General features: G+C 38.2%; 1 protein-coding gene across 1 annotated transcript in view; it reads left to right on the top strand.

Moving 5' to 3' along the window:
* Positions 1–20,178, top strand: part of tox3 (TOX high mobility group box family member 3) — an 89,748-nt gene that overhangs the window by 54,973 nt on the left and 14,597 nt on the right. The window contains exon 3 of the mRNA XM_015605234.3: positions 9,716–9,967. Coding sequence (XP_015460720.3) covers positions 9,716–9,967 — 252 coding nt within the window. The remainder of the gene's footprint in view (positions 1–9,715; positions 9,968–20,178) is intronic.

Below are 20,178 nucleotides of genomic sequence, written 5' to 3' on the forward strand. Positions count from 1 at the left end.
AGAGACGATGCTCTGTCCACAGCTATACACAGTCTATGGTTTAGCTAAAAACCAAAAGTGCTTTTGTGCCATTTATCAGCCAAATAAATTCTAAATATTCAGTATATTGCTAAAAAATATTGTTCCTATTGGTTTAAAGGAAGGCAAATAATTCTATTTACAGCAAGACCTGTCACAATAATTACATTATTAGATTATCACACTATATATGGATGTGACCTGATAATTTATTCTCAGTATTGCCCGAATTTATGACAGTTATTCCAACAAAAGCAGGGTAACCTCTGTTTTAACAGCACTGATTTCAGTAGAAGCAAAATAAAAATGAGCACTGTCCCAATACTTTTGTCCATGTACTACATCTATACTGTAGTTCCTGGCAGTGTGTGACACACATTTGGAGTTAAAAGGGTATTTTACATGCCAAACTGTCTAGCGATGCTCATAGCCGGGGAAAGCCCAGCTGTGAGGGCCCTGTAGCAGCAGCGGGGGCCGCTAGCCTAGCAGTTCTATCTTCATTTCCATTTTATCAAAAGGATAAAATTCATTTCATTTTATCAACTGTTTCCCTCTCCGTGCTGCAGATGTCACACTGCTGCAGGACAGCCAGTGTGGAATTAAAAGAAGCAGAAGGGCTGAAATATACAGTATTTAAGCGGCTGTGCGTATTGTTTCTGGTAACCTGACCTGAAGAGACATTAAGAAGACATTGCTCTTCTGTGTGGTGTAATTGGACAGTGTGACGGGTTTTTGGTGAGCCCAAATGCTTCGTTAATCTACTTAAAGTGTCGACAGAGAGGAGAGAGAGAGAGACCGAGAGAGAGAGGAAGAGAGAAAGAGAGAGGAAGACTTGGAGGTGGGGTGTTCCTGATGGATCCAGCATTAGCCAACTCAAATGTTCTTCTTTTACATGTTCAAAAATGTCACAGTATTAAGGCCTTTTTGTGCTGAGTAAAAAATTTTTGGAGAAAATTTATTTGTAATGTAATATCTAATATGTTTTTTTTTGCTCTCTTTGTTTTGTAAATAGACTCTGAATAAATAAATGAATAAAATATGCAGAAATGCTATCTGTCAGCTTTGGAATTTTTGGTCTAAAATGCCTATATAGGCCTCTAGACTTCGCTTCAACACCCATGTTTGCCTACATTGTTGATGTTTTCCTATTTATTTTGAGGAGAATACTGTGAAATAGAGAAGAATGCGACCTCTAGTCACATTGCGCCAATTTGAAATTAGTTTTTCATTTGTTTTCTATTTAAACACATGACTCTGTTGGCTGGATATTTCTGGTAAGACACTGTGAGTGTTTAAGACAACCAGCAGCACTGCTGTGACTGATGTACTTACTTGTACCAGCACAGCACGTTAACACTAACACACCCTACCATGTTCAAATGTTCACTCCAGTGCTGAGAAAGAATGATCCACCACTCAAATAATAATAGTAGCTGTGCTGTGGTGGTGCTGAGGGGTCCTGGCTATTGGAGAACAGGGTTAAAGGAGGCTAATGCTAAGTTTGCAGAGAAACAGATCACAGGACTACTGTCTTCAATAATAAAAATACAGAGTGCTTCATTTGTAGTGTACAAATGTTGCATCATTTTGGATAGATACAGTAGAACATCCTATAAGGCCTGAAGGATAATAATAATAGTAATAGCTAATACTCTTACATGTGCTCTTACACAGCTCACACATGTTAAAGACTCCTGTTTCCTCCATACTGACGGATGCTAACACAGTCCCATTCGGTCCCGTTTGGCAGTATCTTCTATCACCCCCAATCAAATTACCCACATGAATCTGCTCATGAATACGTCGAGATGGATTTCACGGAGACCAGATTTGCAAGACTCTTACCACCATGTTGTCATTCGAGGAGCGCAGCTCTCTCTGCTTTCCTGACATCGGACGCTCGCTTCCATCGATCCAGTCAAGAAACTGTACGCTGTAATTGCAACACACAGCCTTTCTGACAAGTGCTGGTTATTGCTCTTCTCAATTAGATTACCAGGTTTACGGTTTATGGAGAGACTCTGGATATTGCTTCGTGATCTCTGCATTTCTGAGCCCAGTACATTGATTGCATGGACTGGATCAATGCTCGGGTGGATGGATGAACCTACTTGATTAGATTGCGTTTTGTAACTTCAGTCTTTAACAGTATACTGTTTCCATGCACTGTGATTATGAAGTGAATAAATGAAATACATGCTCGAAAATTGAGATGCATTTTTTTATGCACTCTATTGACAGCCTCTAGTGTATATCTCACTTGTTAAAAATAGAAGTGTGACCAAAAAAATCTCCTCTACTTACAAAAACACACATAGTGGTTACCATGGTATAAATATAAGGTCAGAAATGTTAACAATACACAGTGATGTGACAATATATATGTTTTTGTTGTCTGGAATCTGGAAAAAAAAGCAGAATTGTTGCTAAGGTGTTGCTTAGTAACTAGAACAATGTTGCAATTTTGCTGGTTGCTATGATATTTTAGGTGGTTTCTGTGGGATTAATTAGTGGTTGCTAGGATGAAACTGTCATAGTCTGTTGCAAAGTCATAATTGGGGGCTAATACTGTAGCTGTGGCATTTCACATTGCTGTTTATTTGTAGTTGTAGGTATTGATGGGTGGTTGCCATTGTGTTGCTATGTGGTTGCTAAGTGCCAACATGTTGGGTGTCATGGGGTTTGCTAGGCATACCACAGCAGCCACTTAGAAAAAAACAGTTTTACCCTGCCAACCACAAATTAACCCCACAGCAACAACCTGGGATACCGTAGCAACCAGCAAAAGCAACACTCTGCTTTTGCAATCACTCAGCAAAACCTTAGCAACAAAGCTGCTTTTTTCTACTATAGGTTGATTATTTGGCTTAGTGATAAGGTACTAGGATAATGCCAGAGGGTTGCTAGGGTTGATGTGGTATTACTTGGTGGTTGTGGTGCTTAGTAGTATTTGATCGTGCATTAAATTGTTTAAACTAATTGGTTGTCATGGGATACAAAGTGGTTGCTTTGGGATTGCTTGGTGGTTGCTTATTGCTAGCTTGTTGCCTCCTGGGGATTACTGTGGTACCCTGTGTGATTGGTTGGGTGTGAGTATTTGTGTTTGTATCACAGACTTTCACCATTCATTTTTAATTAATCATGCTCTGAATGTGTTTCTATACAGAAACCATATTTCCAATTTAAAAGCTGTACACAGAGGCACCAAGTGGTCCAGCGATTTAAAGCGCTGCCACTATGATTGGGATCGGGAGATTGCTGGTTCGAATCCCGGTCATGCAGCTTGCCATCAGCTGCTGGAGCCCCTAGAAAACACGATTGGTCCTGCTCTCTCTTTCAGGGTGGATAGATGGATCTCTTTCCCCTCATCACTCCAAAGGGTGATGTCGATCCGCACAAAGCATCTGTGAGCTGGTGTATTGGAACCGATTTGCTGCACTTTCCTCCAAGCACGCTCTGAAATGCTGCATCAGCAGCAGTTTGAAAAGAGGCGGTGGCTGACCTCACGTAACAATCTGGAGCTGGATCGCTGGCAGAAGGATATTTGTACTGTGCCGTTGTACTATTGTACCGCTAAACTACATATTACATATGTGGAACTGAGGTTCTGCTGCAGCCGCAGCTGCATTACTGGCAGACAGAGCGTTAGAGCAAAGACTCCGAGATCAAATCAAATCTAGCTCAAAGCAAGGTCACTTACAGAGATGGGAAGAGAGTGACCCAGTGCAATGATCTTATTTATTTCTACACACACACACACACACAAATACACACTCATACACAAACACACACACACACACACAGTTCACTGTAACATACAGTAAGTAGTGAGTTCCAGAAAACGATCCCAGTCTGGCACCTCTTCCCAGCCCAACACACTGACACACTGATACTGACAGCTGACAACTCCCAACACCAGACATGCCCCCACTACACGTCTCAATTCACATTTACACACACACACACACACACACACCAACCCCACACTGTCTCCTGCAGCAGATGTTAATTTGGATCATCGTTAGCAATGGGACAATGGGAACACAGCCACACTCATTGAAGATCTCAATCTTTCTTCTTTCTTCTCTGTTTCTCGTCTTCTCTGTCTCTCCTTCTCTCTTCCACCCACTCTCTGTCTCTCTTTCTTCTTCTACTTTTCTTTTCATCCCCCCTCCTCTTCATCTCTCTCTCCCCTTTAGTCTTTAGTCTGTGCTTTGTTATTCCTAAAGGTCACGGCCATGTTTGTGTTTTCTCTCTGCACCAAAAAAAAGAAAAGAAAAACTACACGAAAAAACGCAACGTGTGGTCTTTGGAAGTTGCATCAGACGCTTTGCTTAGCTTTGTGTTTTAGAGATATTTAGGTCAGGGGGCACTGCTCTCGTTCCCTCTCTCTTTTGCTCTCTCTCTCTCTCTCTCTCTCTCTCTATCTCTCTCTTTCTCTCTCATTCTCATTGTTATTGTGAAAACATGCTGGCAGTGCAGGTCTTATTCACAGAGAAAGGTCATGGGGCAAAGTAAAAGAATACCCCCATTTCCCTCTTCTTTCTGTCCCTCTCTCTTTCTCTCTCGTATTCTCTTCATCTCATTCTCTCGCTTCCTTTGTCCCCTTCTCTCTCTTTCCTTCTTTTGGCCTTCTGCCCCATTTTCCAGTTTGGCATTCTCCTTTACTTTCTTTCTTGCTCATAAACACTCTCTATCTCTCTTCATTCCACTGTTTCTTTCTTTTTTATTTCTTTCTATCTGTCTCTTTTAGGGCTGTACGATATGAAGAAAAAAGTGGGGAGTGATAACGCTCTTAATTATCCCAATATTGATATAAAACACTGTAAATAAGCTTAAATTGGCTGCACTCTTTTTTTCAGACTATGAAGTAGTATGTTGTAAGGTTCACTGTGAACCTCTACCTCACTCTACCACACTCTGCCTCACTCTACCTCACTGTACCTCAAGCTACCTAATTCTACATCACTCTGCCTTACTCTGCCTCACCCTGTCTTGCTTCACCTCATTCTTTCTCACTCTGCCTCACTACCTCACTCTTTACACTGTCTTGCTCTACCTTGCTCTGCCTCATTGTACCTCAAGTTACCTAATTCTACATTACTCTGCCTAACTCTACCCCCATCTACATTATTCTGCCTTATTCTACCTCATTCTGCCTTGTTTTACTTCACTCTTCCTCACTCTGTCTTACACTGCCTCACTCTGCCTTGCTTCATTTCATTCTAACTCACTCTGCTTCACTACCAAATTTTGATTTGCTTTACTTTTTCTTGCTCTACCTCACTTTGCCTCACTGTATCTCACTCTACCTTGCTCTTCCTTACTCTGCCTAGCTCTACCTTATTGTACCTCAAGCTACATAATTCTAAATTACTCTGCCTAACTCTACCTCCATCTATCTCACTCTGCTCTGCCTTATTCTACCTCTATTTACATCGCTCTGCCTTATTCTACCTCTATTTACATCGCTCTGCCTTATTCTACCTCTGTTTACAACGCCTCTGAATTATTCTACCTCTATTTACAATGCTTTGCCTTATTCTACCTTACTCTGCCTTTGTTCTACTTCACTCTCTATCTCACTCTGCCTTACTCTGGCTCACTCTGCCTTCTTCCCCTTTTTCTAACTCACTTTGCCTTACTACTACACTTTGATTAGCTGTACCTCACTCTACCTTGCTGTACCTCACTCTGCCTCACTTTAGCTCACTCTACCTTGCTCTACCTCACTTTTCCTTATTGTACCTATATTCTATCTATATTGCTCTGCCTTATTCTTCCTCACTCTGCCTTATTCTGCATCACTTTATCTCATTCTGCCTAAACCTACCTCACTCCATCTTGTTCTGCCTCCAACCTTATTACATCACATGAGCACAGTCAGCATCAGACTTCTCAGTTCACTGTTATTCACAGTATTATCTCAGCTCTTTCACTCTTTGTCTTCCTTATGCAAACTCATCACGTCATCACGATGATGATAACAATACGATTTATCTTACAGCCCTAATCTCTTTGGACCTCCCCAGTCCAGTTCTCTCTGATCGTTGGTCTGTCTTCACTCCTCCTCTCTCGACTTTTGACTTGCGTTTTTAACACAGCCGTCTGTAGCGGCCCTGTTTTGATTAGAACACATGGAGGGAGTAATGAGCCCACCTCCGGTTTTGTGTGGATCTCTGAACAGTGCTGGCTGGAGGTGATGTTAATATGTTCTACATGCTGTAAGCCTCAGGCCTCGGCGCTGATGAACGCAGAGCTACTCCTGCACATGCTCTCAGCTGCAGGACCAGCAGTGAAAGTTAAACACTGGACTGAAGCCAGAGAGAGAGGGGGGTTGGGGGGTGGGAGAGAGAATATGGGTGGAACGTTTGGAATACTTGCTGCTGGAAGTCATCAGCACTTGTCAAGGCATGGACAAATTAGGTTTAAATGTTTGTGTAAATGTGTGTATTTCTGTGTGTGTGTGTGTGTGAGCCCTACAGCAAGCAAGAGAATATTTTATACCCTTAAATCAAACACTGTGTCACCATATTCCTGCCTCGTTAACCCTATCAGGGTTTCTGCACCAGCGCAGTAACATAGCCTCAGATACATTTTAGGTTGTGTTGAAAAATATATTTTCATGAGACAACACTAAAGATATGACACTTTGAAAAAATGTCAGTGTACAGCTTGACAAAAGTGAGTACACCCTTTCAGTGTCCCATGAAGATATAATAAAATATTGGCAAAAATTTGACTGGTGTACTCACTTTTTTGAGATAATGAATGATCATGTATTAATAATGTAGGATGGAATGTTTGTAGACGTGCACAGCTGGAATGTATGGACAGTTGGGATGCACAGAGTGGGAAATGTATTTAAAAAAGTATTTAAAAGAACATGCTGTAAATACATACAGTAAATTCGCTGTGCCTAGCACAAATATGTTGTCTATGCTTGTCTTGTCTTGTTTCTTGTTTTGTATTATTTTGTCTTGTCTTATTTCTTGTTTCGTCTTGCCTTGTCTTGCTTTGTCTTGCCTTGTCTTGTCTTGTTTTTTTTCTTGTCTTGTTTTATCTTGTCTCGTCTTGTCTTGCCCTGCCTTGTTTTCTCTTGTCTTGTCTTGTCTTATTTCTTGTTTTGTCTTGTCTTGTTTTGCCTGGTCTTGTCTTGTCTTGTCTTGCCCTGCCCTGCCCTGCCTTGTCTTGCCTCTTCCTGCCCTGCCCTGCCTTGCCTTGTCTTGTTTCTTGTTTTGTATTGTATTGTCTTGTCTTATTTCTTGTCTTGTCTTGTCTTGTCTCATCCCGTCTTGTCTCGTCTTGCCTTGTTTCATCTTGCCTTGTCTTGTCTTGGTAAGATGGATTATTATTTGATTTTATATACCATGACACTTCAAAATAGAAATACATTCCAATTTCTTACTGAAATATATTGTAGTCTTAATGAATATTTCCATTTATTGACAAAAGTTTATCAGCTTCTAATGCTTGTATTGCTGTACGATATGCTCAAAAAGTTGTATCACAATATATTTTCTTAATTTCAACTGGAACCATATAATTCTGATATCATTATGAACAATATGAACAAACTACTGAAGAATGTCCACAACAATGTCTTTACCTACAAAATTCTCTGACCAATGAATTTGCCAGATAATGTAATAATGAGTAATGAGTAAAGAATGCCAGTCAATAACAGATAAATAATGTATAGATAAAGGTAAATATATGTATAATAAAATATCAGAAAATTCATATTACCTTTATTAAAACATTTCATATTGTGATAAACGTTGATATTAAATTAGTATCAAACTCTAGTTCATTTGTATTTTCCTTAGTACTTTTATAGATAAAGATTAGAGAGAATGCATTAAAGGAGAGCACTGATGTACCTAGATAGAGACAGATAGTGAGAGAGAGAGAGAGAGAGAGAGAGAGAGAGAGAGAGAGAGAATGAGAGGAGAAAGTGTGAAAGAGAGACAACGGTAAGAACATCTTGATCAGGCCGAGCCGCAAGCAGGTGAGAAATTCCATCTCCGAGAAGCCAAACTAAGTAAATTAAGCGTGACGGTGGAGTTTAATTCTCAGGCTGCAGGATTAGGCAGCTTTGATGAGCAGATTTGCAGCCGCTAGTGTGAGGAACAAAGCGAAACACTTCTGACCAGCCAAAATCATCTGTGAAAATGTGTTCTAAAGCCTGCCTCTCTCTCTCTCTCTCTCCCTCTCTCTCTCTTTTTTTCTCTCTCTCTTACTGTGCTCTCTTTCCTCTTTTCATCCCAGCATCATTCCAACCTCAGATTAACCAGTTTCTATCATAGCTGCCTGCTAGCATGATGGCAACATGATATTACAGGGCTTGATGTCTCTTTTCCCTCCTGCGCTCTCTTTCAGTGGACTGAGCAAAGAGTGAAATAGTTGCAGTTTTGATTTATTTTGTGGGAGTTAAATTGCTCAGCTTAGTGCTCAACCCCTCTAGCAATCCAGAAGATGTATTTGTGTGTCAGATTTGTTGGCACAGAGCATTATACAGCTGAAACTCCAGATAATCTATCTGTAATTTACACAGTTGGAGCATATATATGTATATATATATAAGAATAGAAAACCGGTACAGTATATACAGTATTATGCAAATGTTTTAGATACCTGTGGGAATTTTTAGCAAAGAAAAAGCTTCTTATCTGTGACGTAAGTGATTATTAGCTCAGTAAAGCTCTAGTATTACAATAAAAACAAACAGCAATTTTACAAAAAGCATTTCCTTTACATCTTAAAACATCTTCTAATCTCTCTTCCTCATCTGAGTTATTTCTAGTTCTTATTATATCAACGCCTGGTTTGGTAAATTGGTAAATTTGGTAAATCAGGTGAGCTGCTGATGGAACTGAACATATACACATGCTGGCTGAGGAGCATCCAGGAGAAACCTGGAACTACACTTTGTTCTTCAGCGTGGCTCACAGAATATAATATACTTTGTTATCAGGCAAAAACAAATATATATATATAGGTAGAGTTACAGGTATACAGTGAATAGCCATATTTGGTCTAATCCAAACTATGGCAATAACTACTCAACTAAGTAAAAATTGACTTTACGAAATTATTTAATTAATGTGCAGTCGCAAAGCTCATCAAAAACATTATGATGGAACTGGCTCTCATCAGGATCACATCAAGAAAGAAAGAGCAAGAGTTACCTCTGTTACACCCCAGATAAGATCCTACCTAAAGGCTTTTGGTTTGTTTTGGTTTGTTTAACATTTTCTTTTACTTTACTACATGATTCCTTATTTGTTGCTTCGTGGTTCTTTCACAGTTTGTCTCAATTTTGTCAAACATATTTCCACCTTAAAACAGGCCTTTTTTAGTATGTTAAACTTGTAAACTTTTTATTTGATGTACGTTTAATTAAGGTATTTATTCATAAAATTTTTTCGTTTTAATATTAGTAATAATTATTGTTTTTTTATGAATAGAACAGTGATTTTTGTTGTAATTAAATTTTTCATGTAATTAAACAGAATTGTTTTACACTCTCGGTAATGAAATGTGCATCTGGGTCTGTGCTTTTTAATCATGAAAGATGATATCAATATTTTTTTTAAAAAGCACATTGTCGATACAATAAAAAAATGTATCCCATCTCAATAAAATAAATATTGTAATATTTACCTTCAGTCTTTTTCCCTCTTTTCACACACAGACGTTTCACACTCCCAATCTCGGAGATGAGGAGTTCGAGATCCCGCCCATCACCCCTCCTCCAGAGACGGAGTCCGGACTGGGGCTGCAGGAGGGGGGCTCACCCTTCCCCAGGCTGCCCGAACACGCTAACTCACAGCGGGGTCCCTTCACTCCTCAGTTCCCCCCTCAGAGTCTGGAGCTGCCCTCCATAACCATCTCCAGAAACCTGATGGAACAGGAGGGAGTGGGCATCAACAATGGACTCCCTATGGTGAGCATTCGATCATCACTGTATTTACTAATATCCTCTGGCCTGAGGAAAAGAATATAATAATAATCCAATAAAATCCAGACAGATGCTGGAATATAAATAAAAAAAAAAAAAAAACATTTCCACACACCTTTACTGCTTTTAGCCAATTACATGCTGGAACCATATGAAAACAAGCAAAAGCAAGACAATTACAATAAGACATAAAAAAATAACTGACCTATTTAAATTATGGTTAAAATACCTGGGCAGTGCCTGTCTTTGTATTGAAAGCTGGATAATATTGAACCTAATCAACACTTTATGTTGAAACAAAATGAGATGATATGTAATTAGAGATGGGATATGTAGTACAAATATTGTATCATCATAGACATTTTACGATCCACAATATATATGTATCGCAATTAACGCACACACAATGCATCAGCAGTGACATGTTATTAAAAACTGCTGTAATAATGCTTAATAACTGTGTAGTTACACATTAACAACCCTTGTAATAACAGTGTAACTACTGGTAAAGTACACATTGTTTCTGTGTCAGATTAATAACAAATATGTAATGTAATTGCACGTGTTAATGTTGATTTTTTGTTTTATTAGTGAGGTTTGTGAGTACATAGTGTGTGTAGAATAAGTTGTGCTTACATAGATAAACATTTCTTCAATAGCTCTTGTTTGGTATGTAATTAGGGCTTAACAGTAAAAGCCATTACAAATATAATATTAATAAATTCGATACAGTGTTTTTGCAGAATTACTGAACTAAATATTGAGATACTTTGATATATTAATATTTTCTTACACCTCTACTTATATTCTTATACTTGTACTAATAATGCTCTCTGTAATGATATATACAATTGAGTCAGTGTTCTTTAAGCACAAGCAACATGGTTGATACAATAAGAACAGTTATATACAATATATATATATATATATATATATATATATATATATATATACAGTCATATTGCTCAAAGGGCTGGGAGGTTACTTGAATCAATTTGATTCAATCGATTACTTTTTTAATGCTTTTTTTTTTTTAAATGAGATAATCAAGATTGTTCACCTTTACGCATAGATAGTAAATAGTAGAAGACATTTGCTTCTATCTGTGATTCTCATATTTGGCATTTGTTATGTAAGATCTAAAAACTGTAATCATAACTGAGAATAGCTCATATATTTAAAGAATATATATATATATATATATATATATATATATATATATATATATATATATATATATATATATATATATACACATTTATAATAATAATAATAATAATAATAATATAATAATAATAGTGTTTCCAATCTCCTTTTAAGGATATTAACCAAATTCCCAGCAAGCTAAGCTAGTTTTAGCTAAACACCCAGACTTATGCAAGCCTTATGCAAAACATGCCAGTTCAGTTCAGTTCCTGCGCAAAGATGTTTGAATTCTTTCCTGTCTTTGAACTGGAGCCATTGGCTTGAGGGCTGTAGATGCATGCTCCTGGCTATTTGGAGAAACCTTTAACCAATATTGTGTATATACCATGGTGTGGGGATAAAGACACCATTCATAAAGGTCAGATCCATATATGAATATATTGCTTTCACCTCTCACTGTTATGAAAAGTGACACGGAACAGGACGTCGGCGCGGGCGTTCCCTCGCTCCAGAACGGTAATGTTTTATGATTGAGCTGTTATGATGGCTAATTCAAGGAAAAAAAGAGGAGTGGCTCCTAAATGCCACGGCAATATGAACGCATGGAGGAGGGAGAGAGGGAAATGTCATGGCTAGACTAGTTATATTAAACGCTGCTATTACAGAAATTAAATCTCTGTCGCCAAAATATGAATATATAAGAAAGCATGAAAGGTCATGAGCCCTGAGATGATGTGTGCATTCTTTTATTTTTTCTTCTTCTTCCTTTTTTATCTTTTTCCTCTTTCTCTTCTTCTTTAGTGGTTCCCTGAGTATTCCAATGGCATTTGACACTGAATATTAGAGGCAGGATCATTTCTCTAAACAAAGCATAATCTTTATGTACGCCTCCCCCTTCCTCCCTCCCTCCCTCCCTCTTTCTCTCCCTCCGTTCCTCCCCCCCACGCCACCATTTTGTAAAACTGCAGAGATGTTACAGATATTTATCTGCATTCCCAAGTGTGCAAGCACCATCAAATTTTACAGCTTTTCTTTCCCGCGCTCGTCCGGAGCTGCCGGCATGTAAAATAATTGCTGCTTTTAAAATATCCGCGCTGCGTAAGTGACCGCCGGAAGGCCTTTTTGGCAAAAAAAGAATTTTCATTTCATGGTCAGTTAGGCTCGTCTACATCTGGAGGAAGAACGGGAACCTTGACACAATTATGGGTCGGCCCGTTCTCACGGCACCGCGGAGGGATTAGGTCTGATTCTCAAACATTTATTCCTCTTTAGACGTGTCACCGGGCCGGGCTTCTGATTGTGTCGGGACTCTATTAAAGTGTGTTTGAGAGAATACAGGCCCTTTGCTCTTTGCCTGGTGGCTTTGTCTGTCAGTCATCACTCTCTCTCTTTCTGTCTTTCTCTCTCTCTTTCATTCTCCCTTTCTTCCTGTTACGTCAGTCATTTTCCCTCTGAACGATTAGATTTACAGCTTTAATGAAATCTTGATTCCTATCAGTTCTTCATCAGAGGTCACTGAGTGCTTAAAAAGTCACATTTTAAGATTTAAGACAAACCTGCCAAAGATTTTTCAATCCATGTATCCTCAGTCAATGCATGCTTTGTTTCAGATTGTCTCAGACTAAGTTGTTAAATAATTTCGATTGAACTTTATTTTTCGGACTGTAAGACGCACTTTAAATCCTTTCATTTTCCCCAAAATCAACAGTGCCCCTTATAATATGTTGTGTCTTATGTATGAATGCTGTGTATAAAGCTTGTTTGACTTTTAATTTATTTATTTTTTCTTAAGAATTACAGTTTTGTTTCCTGAATTAGAAAGGAAACATGGCGGCACCTTTGTTCCTTACTAGTGTCGCCTAAAATGCGCTTTATAATTCGATTATGCGCCTTATGTAATAAAATAGACAAGAAAATAGATGTTCATTAATAGTGACCTTATAATACTGTATGCCTTATAATCTTTAAAATACGTTATGTTATAGCTATGCACTTGAAGAATTCAAGACGAACAACATTTATATAGACAATGATTGAATGATATGTCACATACAACATACATACATAAAACATACAGTAAAAAAACTAATACATGTGATGTAAGTTACCTATACTTAACAGTATCAATCAATGGTTTTAATGCTTTTAATTACGTCCGGTGCAGGTGCATTGCTTTTATAATGGGTGATACAAGAGGCGATATTGTAAAAATATTATAATTGCAACAATTAAGGCAATTTTTATGATGTGTAGTATTTATTGAGATATTTTGACATGCACCAGTAGTGGCAGATTGTCTTAAACTAAGTTGTTAATCCTATATACCCAGCCTTAAAGCCTAATATATATTTAGTCTTTTACTCTAATAACCACATTACTCTCATATTTACCCTGTTTAGGTAGTCAGCTGACCTCATTCTTTCTGCATGTACTGTTGCTAAATCTTGCTGAAGTTCTTACAGTCAATACACAGTATTTTGCAGTGTATAATACTCATAACTTTAAGAGATAACATTATCTGTAAATCAAACTCAGTCAGTGAGAGTACCCACGCTTACAAGTCATTGCTTCATTGCTGCCTCCCTCTCCTTTACAGGATGACACATTATCACATCGCTGTAGCTTAAAGTCTTTCCAATCCTTTCATATGACCCAGAGCGTAATCCATGCAATGCTACAAGCCTCTTCTAACAGATACAAATGAACTGGTGCTAGCTCCAACAGCCCATGATGCCCATACTGACTGCTATCTGTTCTGCTTTATGAAGCTAGAACAGTGTTTTTTTTCAGTACATTTAGTTTTTTTATTGGCAGCTGGAAAGACTTTTGGAGGAGATTTGAGTCGTTAACTAGCATATACTCCTAGATTACTTCCAGATTGGAGTCAAAGCATATTTTTATTCATACTCTCCAATAAACCCGAAACTTTAGGGGGAAAAAAAAGAAATTAGTCAGTCAGAGTCAGTGTTCCTCACACACCTCTTTATTTCTATGCCAGATCAGCCAATCACTGTGAAGTTTTAGCAAATTAATCAACTTAAAGGGCTGGATAAAAATGCTTACTCAAACAGTTCACATTTAGCTTGCTCTGTCACCAAAAGTGTCCAAACACAACAGATTCGCTAAATACAAAAAAGAAATTCAGATGAGTCAGAAAAGTTAAACAAACACTGGATGTAATCTACACAGATTTTCGGCCTGAAAATGTTTTATTTGGGTGAGTAAAGCGGTTCCGTTTATTTACAGTAAGCTTAGATTTCCAGATTTCCACTAAAGCTGGAGCATTAGCATTAGCAGCTAACCGTAATGCTAAAGCTGCTCCAGCAGTGCTAACCGGGGTTAGCAGCAGGCTACAGGCAGATAATACTCACCTCTGAACGGCCAAAGAGCTAACGCCTAGCACGGTAAGCAGCTAATGCTAATACTGCTGGAGAACTGAACTAAAACTCCTGTATAATGCTGTACTTCAATGGCGTGGCTTTACTGCTCCATATAGCATGATAACTGGTAAAATTCATACATGAAATTTACATTTTATGTGCGTCTTATAGTGCGCAAAATGCGGCAACTACACATTTGAAAAGTTTGAGGGAAATTTTAAATTGTCCTCACATCATCCTCAACCCCATAACTGCATTTTTCTGCACTATAATACCATTGAAAAAAACACCAGCTGCCATTTACAGTACAGTAATATTTTTCTCTCTTTTCTCCTGTGAGACACGAGAGTTTATTACAACAGCAACAACCCGGCTAACAGGGAGGGCAGACGCCGGGATCATCCGCAGATGCTGGGTTCATTCAGCACGGGACCCCTCACTACAAGCCCCGGCTCAGAGAAACACACTCGTCTGCTGCCAGGGCGGCTAGCGGGGCCCCAAACATAAAGTCATTATTTATTTAATCGACTTTCCCCTAACAAGCTCCCCGCGTATCCCTTCGCTCTCGTTTCAATCTCGCTGTTGTCTCACGGCATGGGAGCTCTCTGATTTTCAGAGCTGCCCGAAACCGACGGGGCGGGACAGCGTCCAAGACCTGTTCTACTGATTCACAGAGCAAAGCGCTTCCTTTATCGAAACCTGTAGCTGCTGTTATTTAGACAGGGATTTGGCTGAAATTTAAAATATGGAAAAAGTGCTTGTTTGTGTAGAACTGACTTGAACTGAATGAATACAATTAAATATTAGGCAAATTAGGACAAGTGGTACTTTTTAGCTTATCTATTATTTAAGCCTTACTTAAGCGTCTAGTACTGTCCAAAAATGTAACACTTTTTTTCCAAAAACAAAACCAAACAAAATAAAACATTTGGTTTTAAGTTATATTACAGTTTAAAGACGATAACATTTCAATCTTAACAGAAAATTAAAAAAACTTTAATCGTCTAATCTCGGTTCCATTTTTGTACCATTTCTATTGGTACGTTCTTATTGAAATTTTGAAACAAAAAGTATAGATATTTTAAGACAAAAAAAGTTCAGAAAACACTTGTAAGAGCAAATTACAAGGTTATTCCTATTACAGAGTTGGGCCAAAGTAATGTTAGGAGTCTTGCCAAAGACTTTTATTAGTGTAGCCCAGCATCCAGTCACCCAGAGCAGGAATTAAACATCCTCCTACGTTCTCCTACATTGTAGCTTTCTGGCATGCGGTGGTGTTATCCACGCCACCACACCAAACACCATGCAGCTCAAATACAGTACATGTAGACCACATGTAAACAGTGAACAGTCAGAATTGTATCGGGTTTAAATACACCTGCTTGAATTTTTGTACCAGGAGTAAAGGCATAAAGTTATCCAAAAGCAGTGTGTAAGACTGGTGGAGGAGAACATGCCGAGATACATGAACAAATTAAAAACTAGGGTTAGTCCACCAAATATTGATTTCTGAACTTAAAATCTTTATGAACTTAAATCTTTATGAATATGAACTTGTTTTCTTTGCATTATTTGAGGTCTGAAAGCTCAACATATTTTTTGGGGGGTATTTCAGCCATTTCTCATTGTCTGCAAATAAATGCTCTAAATGACAATATTTTTATTTGGAAATCTGGAGAAATGTTGTTCGTAGTTTATGGAATAAAACAACAATGTTAATTTTACTTAAACATATATTAACTGTAACTATAAATAGTCTCTTTTTTATTTATTTTCCTGAGCTGTAGATAGCGAACAGAAAATGTTGTATTAAGCAACAAAAACTGAAATGTAATGTTAATTTAGCCTGACTTACTACCTAGACATATTATCACAGGCAAATGTCATTGCCAGTGTAAGACCTTTACAGACCTGCTGTTTTTCTTTCCAGAGAAGTATGTAAAAGAGATTATTATAAAAAATTCACTTCTCCTTTTACTGTTTTTCTTTTTCTGCTGTGCCGTAAAGCTTGTGTGCACTAAGAGCACAACAGGGTCATAACTGTCTTATTACATAAGCAGATGATTAAACACGTCTGCTTGCATCAAATTCATGATTTGCATGTTATTTACTTTAGATTAAAAACACAAAGGCCGTATATCACCTGCGTGCAGATGCACTGTTTACGTTAATGGCTCATTGCTAAGCGACGGGGAGATTTGATTGCCCTGAAGAGTTAGTTCCTCTTTTTTTTTTCGGGAATAAAAGGCTGTTCGTTTGTCAGCAGTCATTGTGTTGCTGCGAGCGCTGGAGGGTATTTGGGTGTTGCCAGGTGTTTGTCAGATGAAATGCAGAGCGGTTTAAAATGTAATTCTTCACAAAGTGGCAGAACCTTTTCTACTGGCTCTGAGAGTGAAATGGAAAAGACGAGCAGTCTTGCAGAAAGAAGCGATGAACAGTATTCATCTCTATTCGCACTCTGTTCACCTTGCTCTCTTTTTCTCTTTCTTTTTTTCTCTTTTATATCTCTTTATCCATCTTTTATTTTCTTATTGTTCCTTTTCTCTTTTTCTCTTTTCTCTTTTTTACTTCCCTTTCTTGTTTATCTAATATATCTTCTCTCTTCATCTTTTTTTTGCTTTCATTGCATCTCTTTACTTATTGTCTCTCTTTCCATATATATATATATATATATATATATATATATATATATATATATATATATATATATATATATATATATATATCATATCTAGCTGGCCACAACCGATTATAGATCTTTAGCTTCTTTTATGTTTGAAAATCAGTTGTGATGTCAGGGGACCAAAATTCAACATCAGTCTAACATTTGTTGTTTTGATGGATACATTACTTTGATTTCCTACAAATATTTGAAGTCTGTACAACATTGTGGCTTGATATTAATACTAATTGATTTTTTTTTTAATATGTAACTTTGATTTTAACCAAAAAATCGACATCTGTGTAATACTGAATTTTTTTTAGGTCAACCTTTTAATTAATTAAATCAAAAAATGAAACGTATTTGCTACATTAGAATTCATGTTGGTTCTGAGATCATCATCAATAGACATTGAGTGCTTGGAGGGTTATACTTTTCATCTCTCTCTCTCTCTCTCTCTCTCTCTCTCTCTCTCTCTCTTTCTCTCTCTCTCTCCTTCCCCCCGTCTTTATTTCCCTCTCTCTTCCCATTATCTCTTCACTTTCTCTCTCTCTCTCTCTCTCTCTCTCTCTCTCTGTCCTCTTTCTAATGATTCATCCTTCTATCCCTACTTGTTTATATCTCTCTCCCTCACTTATTCTCAGTCTCTCCATGTGTTTCATTAATTTCTCCAACTGTCCAACTGTTTCAGTCTCAATCCCTCAATTCTTTTTTTATTTGTCTCTTTATTTTCCTCTATCCGTCCTTGTACTATACTGTTCTTTCTTTCTTTTTTCCACTGCAATCTCTCTTTTACTCATCCACTGCTCATCTATTTTCTCTCTCTCTCACTCTCTCTCTCTCTCTCTCCCTCTCTCTCTCTCTCTCTCTCTCTCTCTCTCTCTCTCTCTCTCTCTCTCTCTCTCTGTTATCTCCCTTCTAACCTGAGTAGTTCTGACATCGGTTGTACATCAATTTCTTAAAGTGGATTTTTTTTTTCTCCCGCCCTCACCTCCATGTTTCTTTTTTTTTTCCTTACCCATACATTTCTTCCCTCCCTCTCTTTCCCCCCTTTCTTCTTCTTTCTTTTTTTTCTTTTCTATCCGACTGCCATTGTGACATATTGGGCCGGTCATAAATGAAAGATATTGATGCAGGCATGCAATACCTGTAATGAAGTCTCAGCCTGACCTTCTGCGTGATTGATTCTGTAATTTGGTTTTCTCAGCCAGTGCTTGAAATGAAATGAAATCATGTTGAACAAGTTTTAAATACCCACAGCACGGAGACAGGGGAGGGAGGGGCCAGTCAGATGCTGTTATAATGGGGGAGTTTGTGTGTGTGGGGGGGGGGGGGGTGTAAATTTGTTTTTGGGTTTGAGAGTAAGAAAGCAATGCAAAAAAGGGGTGAAGAGATGTGAATACTGTTTGTGTGTGGAGAGAGAGAGAGAGAAAGTGAGAGAGTACTGTGAAAAGCAGTGAGTAAAGCAATTTATCTTGCCACCATTGAAAAATTCCATTTTTCCCCAGTTTGGTTGAAGGAGGGAAGCTACCATTGCAGGTACCAATGCATAAACGGTTGGGGAAATAAAGCCGGGCCGTGTTGGTTTTAAATGGCGGTGCGGGAGTGAATTTGTGCAGAAAACTGATAAACTATCTTTAAGTGAGCTGACCTTTTCACGCTGGCCAAAGTTACTGCCAGAATCATCCTTATAATTACCATATAGATGATTTCAACCCCCACTCTCTTTCACCTCCCCCCCCCCCCTCCACCAATGGAACATTTCCAAGAGCACAGTGAGGCTGATTGAATGGAAATTGAACTTGTTAACATTCTTTTCAGTGTGGAACAGCTCATACCAAGCTGCTTTTAATAAATTCGCCACCACCTCCCTCCCACCTCTCGCTGTTTCTGCGGGCAGTATCTTTTAAGAGCAGACCCAGGGCTCTCGGCCCATGACATGGCTCTTTAAAATTTCATTCCCTTTCCTTTTTGGAGAGAGAAATAAGGAACCATTGGCGTTTTTTCAAACACAGCTGTTGTGTTCACGAGTGCAAGTGTTAAAGACCGGTCCGCGTTATTGTCGGCGGTGTAACTGCCTCTCTGGCGGTGGCTGGGGCGCTTTGATGAAAGAGGTCTGGATACCGTTTGAAGTAGAAGCAAATAGTCATCGATCAAAGGTGACACAGTGTTTGACATGAATGTTGTTAAGTACTGCGTGGTGTCTGATTCCTTTAGGCACTTTCCTGCAGACTGTAGTGTCTGCGCAGTCGATTTCAAGTGCACCAATATCTCACGCTAGTTAGTAGCAGGAACTGTATCCCTTGGACCTCAGTACAAAAAATAAACTCATTTATTTTCTTTCTATTTATACACTTGGAAGTGCGGTTCAGCTAATAATCAAATGAATGATTGAGTGAAGAATTTAAAAAAATGCACACTTTGCCCAATCAATTTTCACCAAAGATATTATTTTGCTTTAAAGTAAAACAACCAGCTGGATTTAAATGCCCAAGTGTTGTTCAAATGTGGAACGTATAAATATGTGTAATCTGTAATTCATTTCCATGATTTTTTTTTATGACGTTTCTATGCTTTTTGCATTCAAGGCAAACTTTCGTGACCATACGATTTTTAAAATATCAGTGCAGACATGGACAATAAAACTAAAAATCAACCTAAACTAAAAAAAAAAAAAATGATTATAGTAGGTCTAAAATCAGAATTAGATAAAATGTTGACACACAATCTTATATAAAAAAAAAAAATTGTGCCAGACCCTGAGAGCTCCACTCTGAGCTGACGTAGTTGTCAGATCGAAATAGATTTTCTCACACCGATTTATAGACCAAAGTTCCATGACTTTTTCAAAACGTTCTGGGTATTTTCTGCCTATTTTTGTTTTTTTAAATGACTTTTCCAGGGTTTTCTTGACTGTATGAACCCTGAATGAATCTGCTGTGTTTGGGCACTTTTGGAGACATAGACCAATTAGCCCTCCACCATTGCATTTCTAGCAGTCCCCAGTA

Source organism: Astyanax mexicanus, chromosome 23, assembly GCF_023375975.1.
Source record: "Astyanax mexicanus isolate ESR-SI-001 chromosome 23, AstMex3_surface, whole genome shotgun sequence".
In the NCBI taxonomy this organism is placed as follows: domain Eukaryota; kingdom Metazoa; phylum Chordata; class Actinopteri; order Characiformes; family Acestrorhamphidae; genus Astyanax; species Astyanax mexicanus.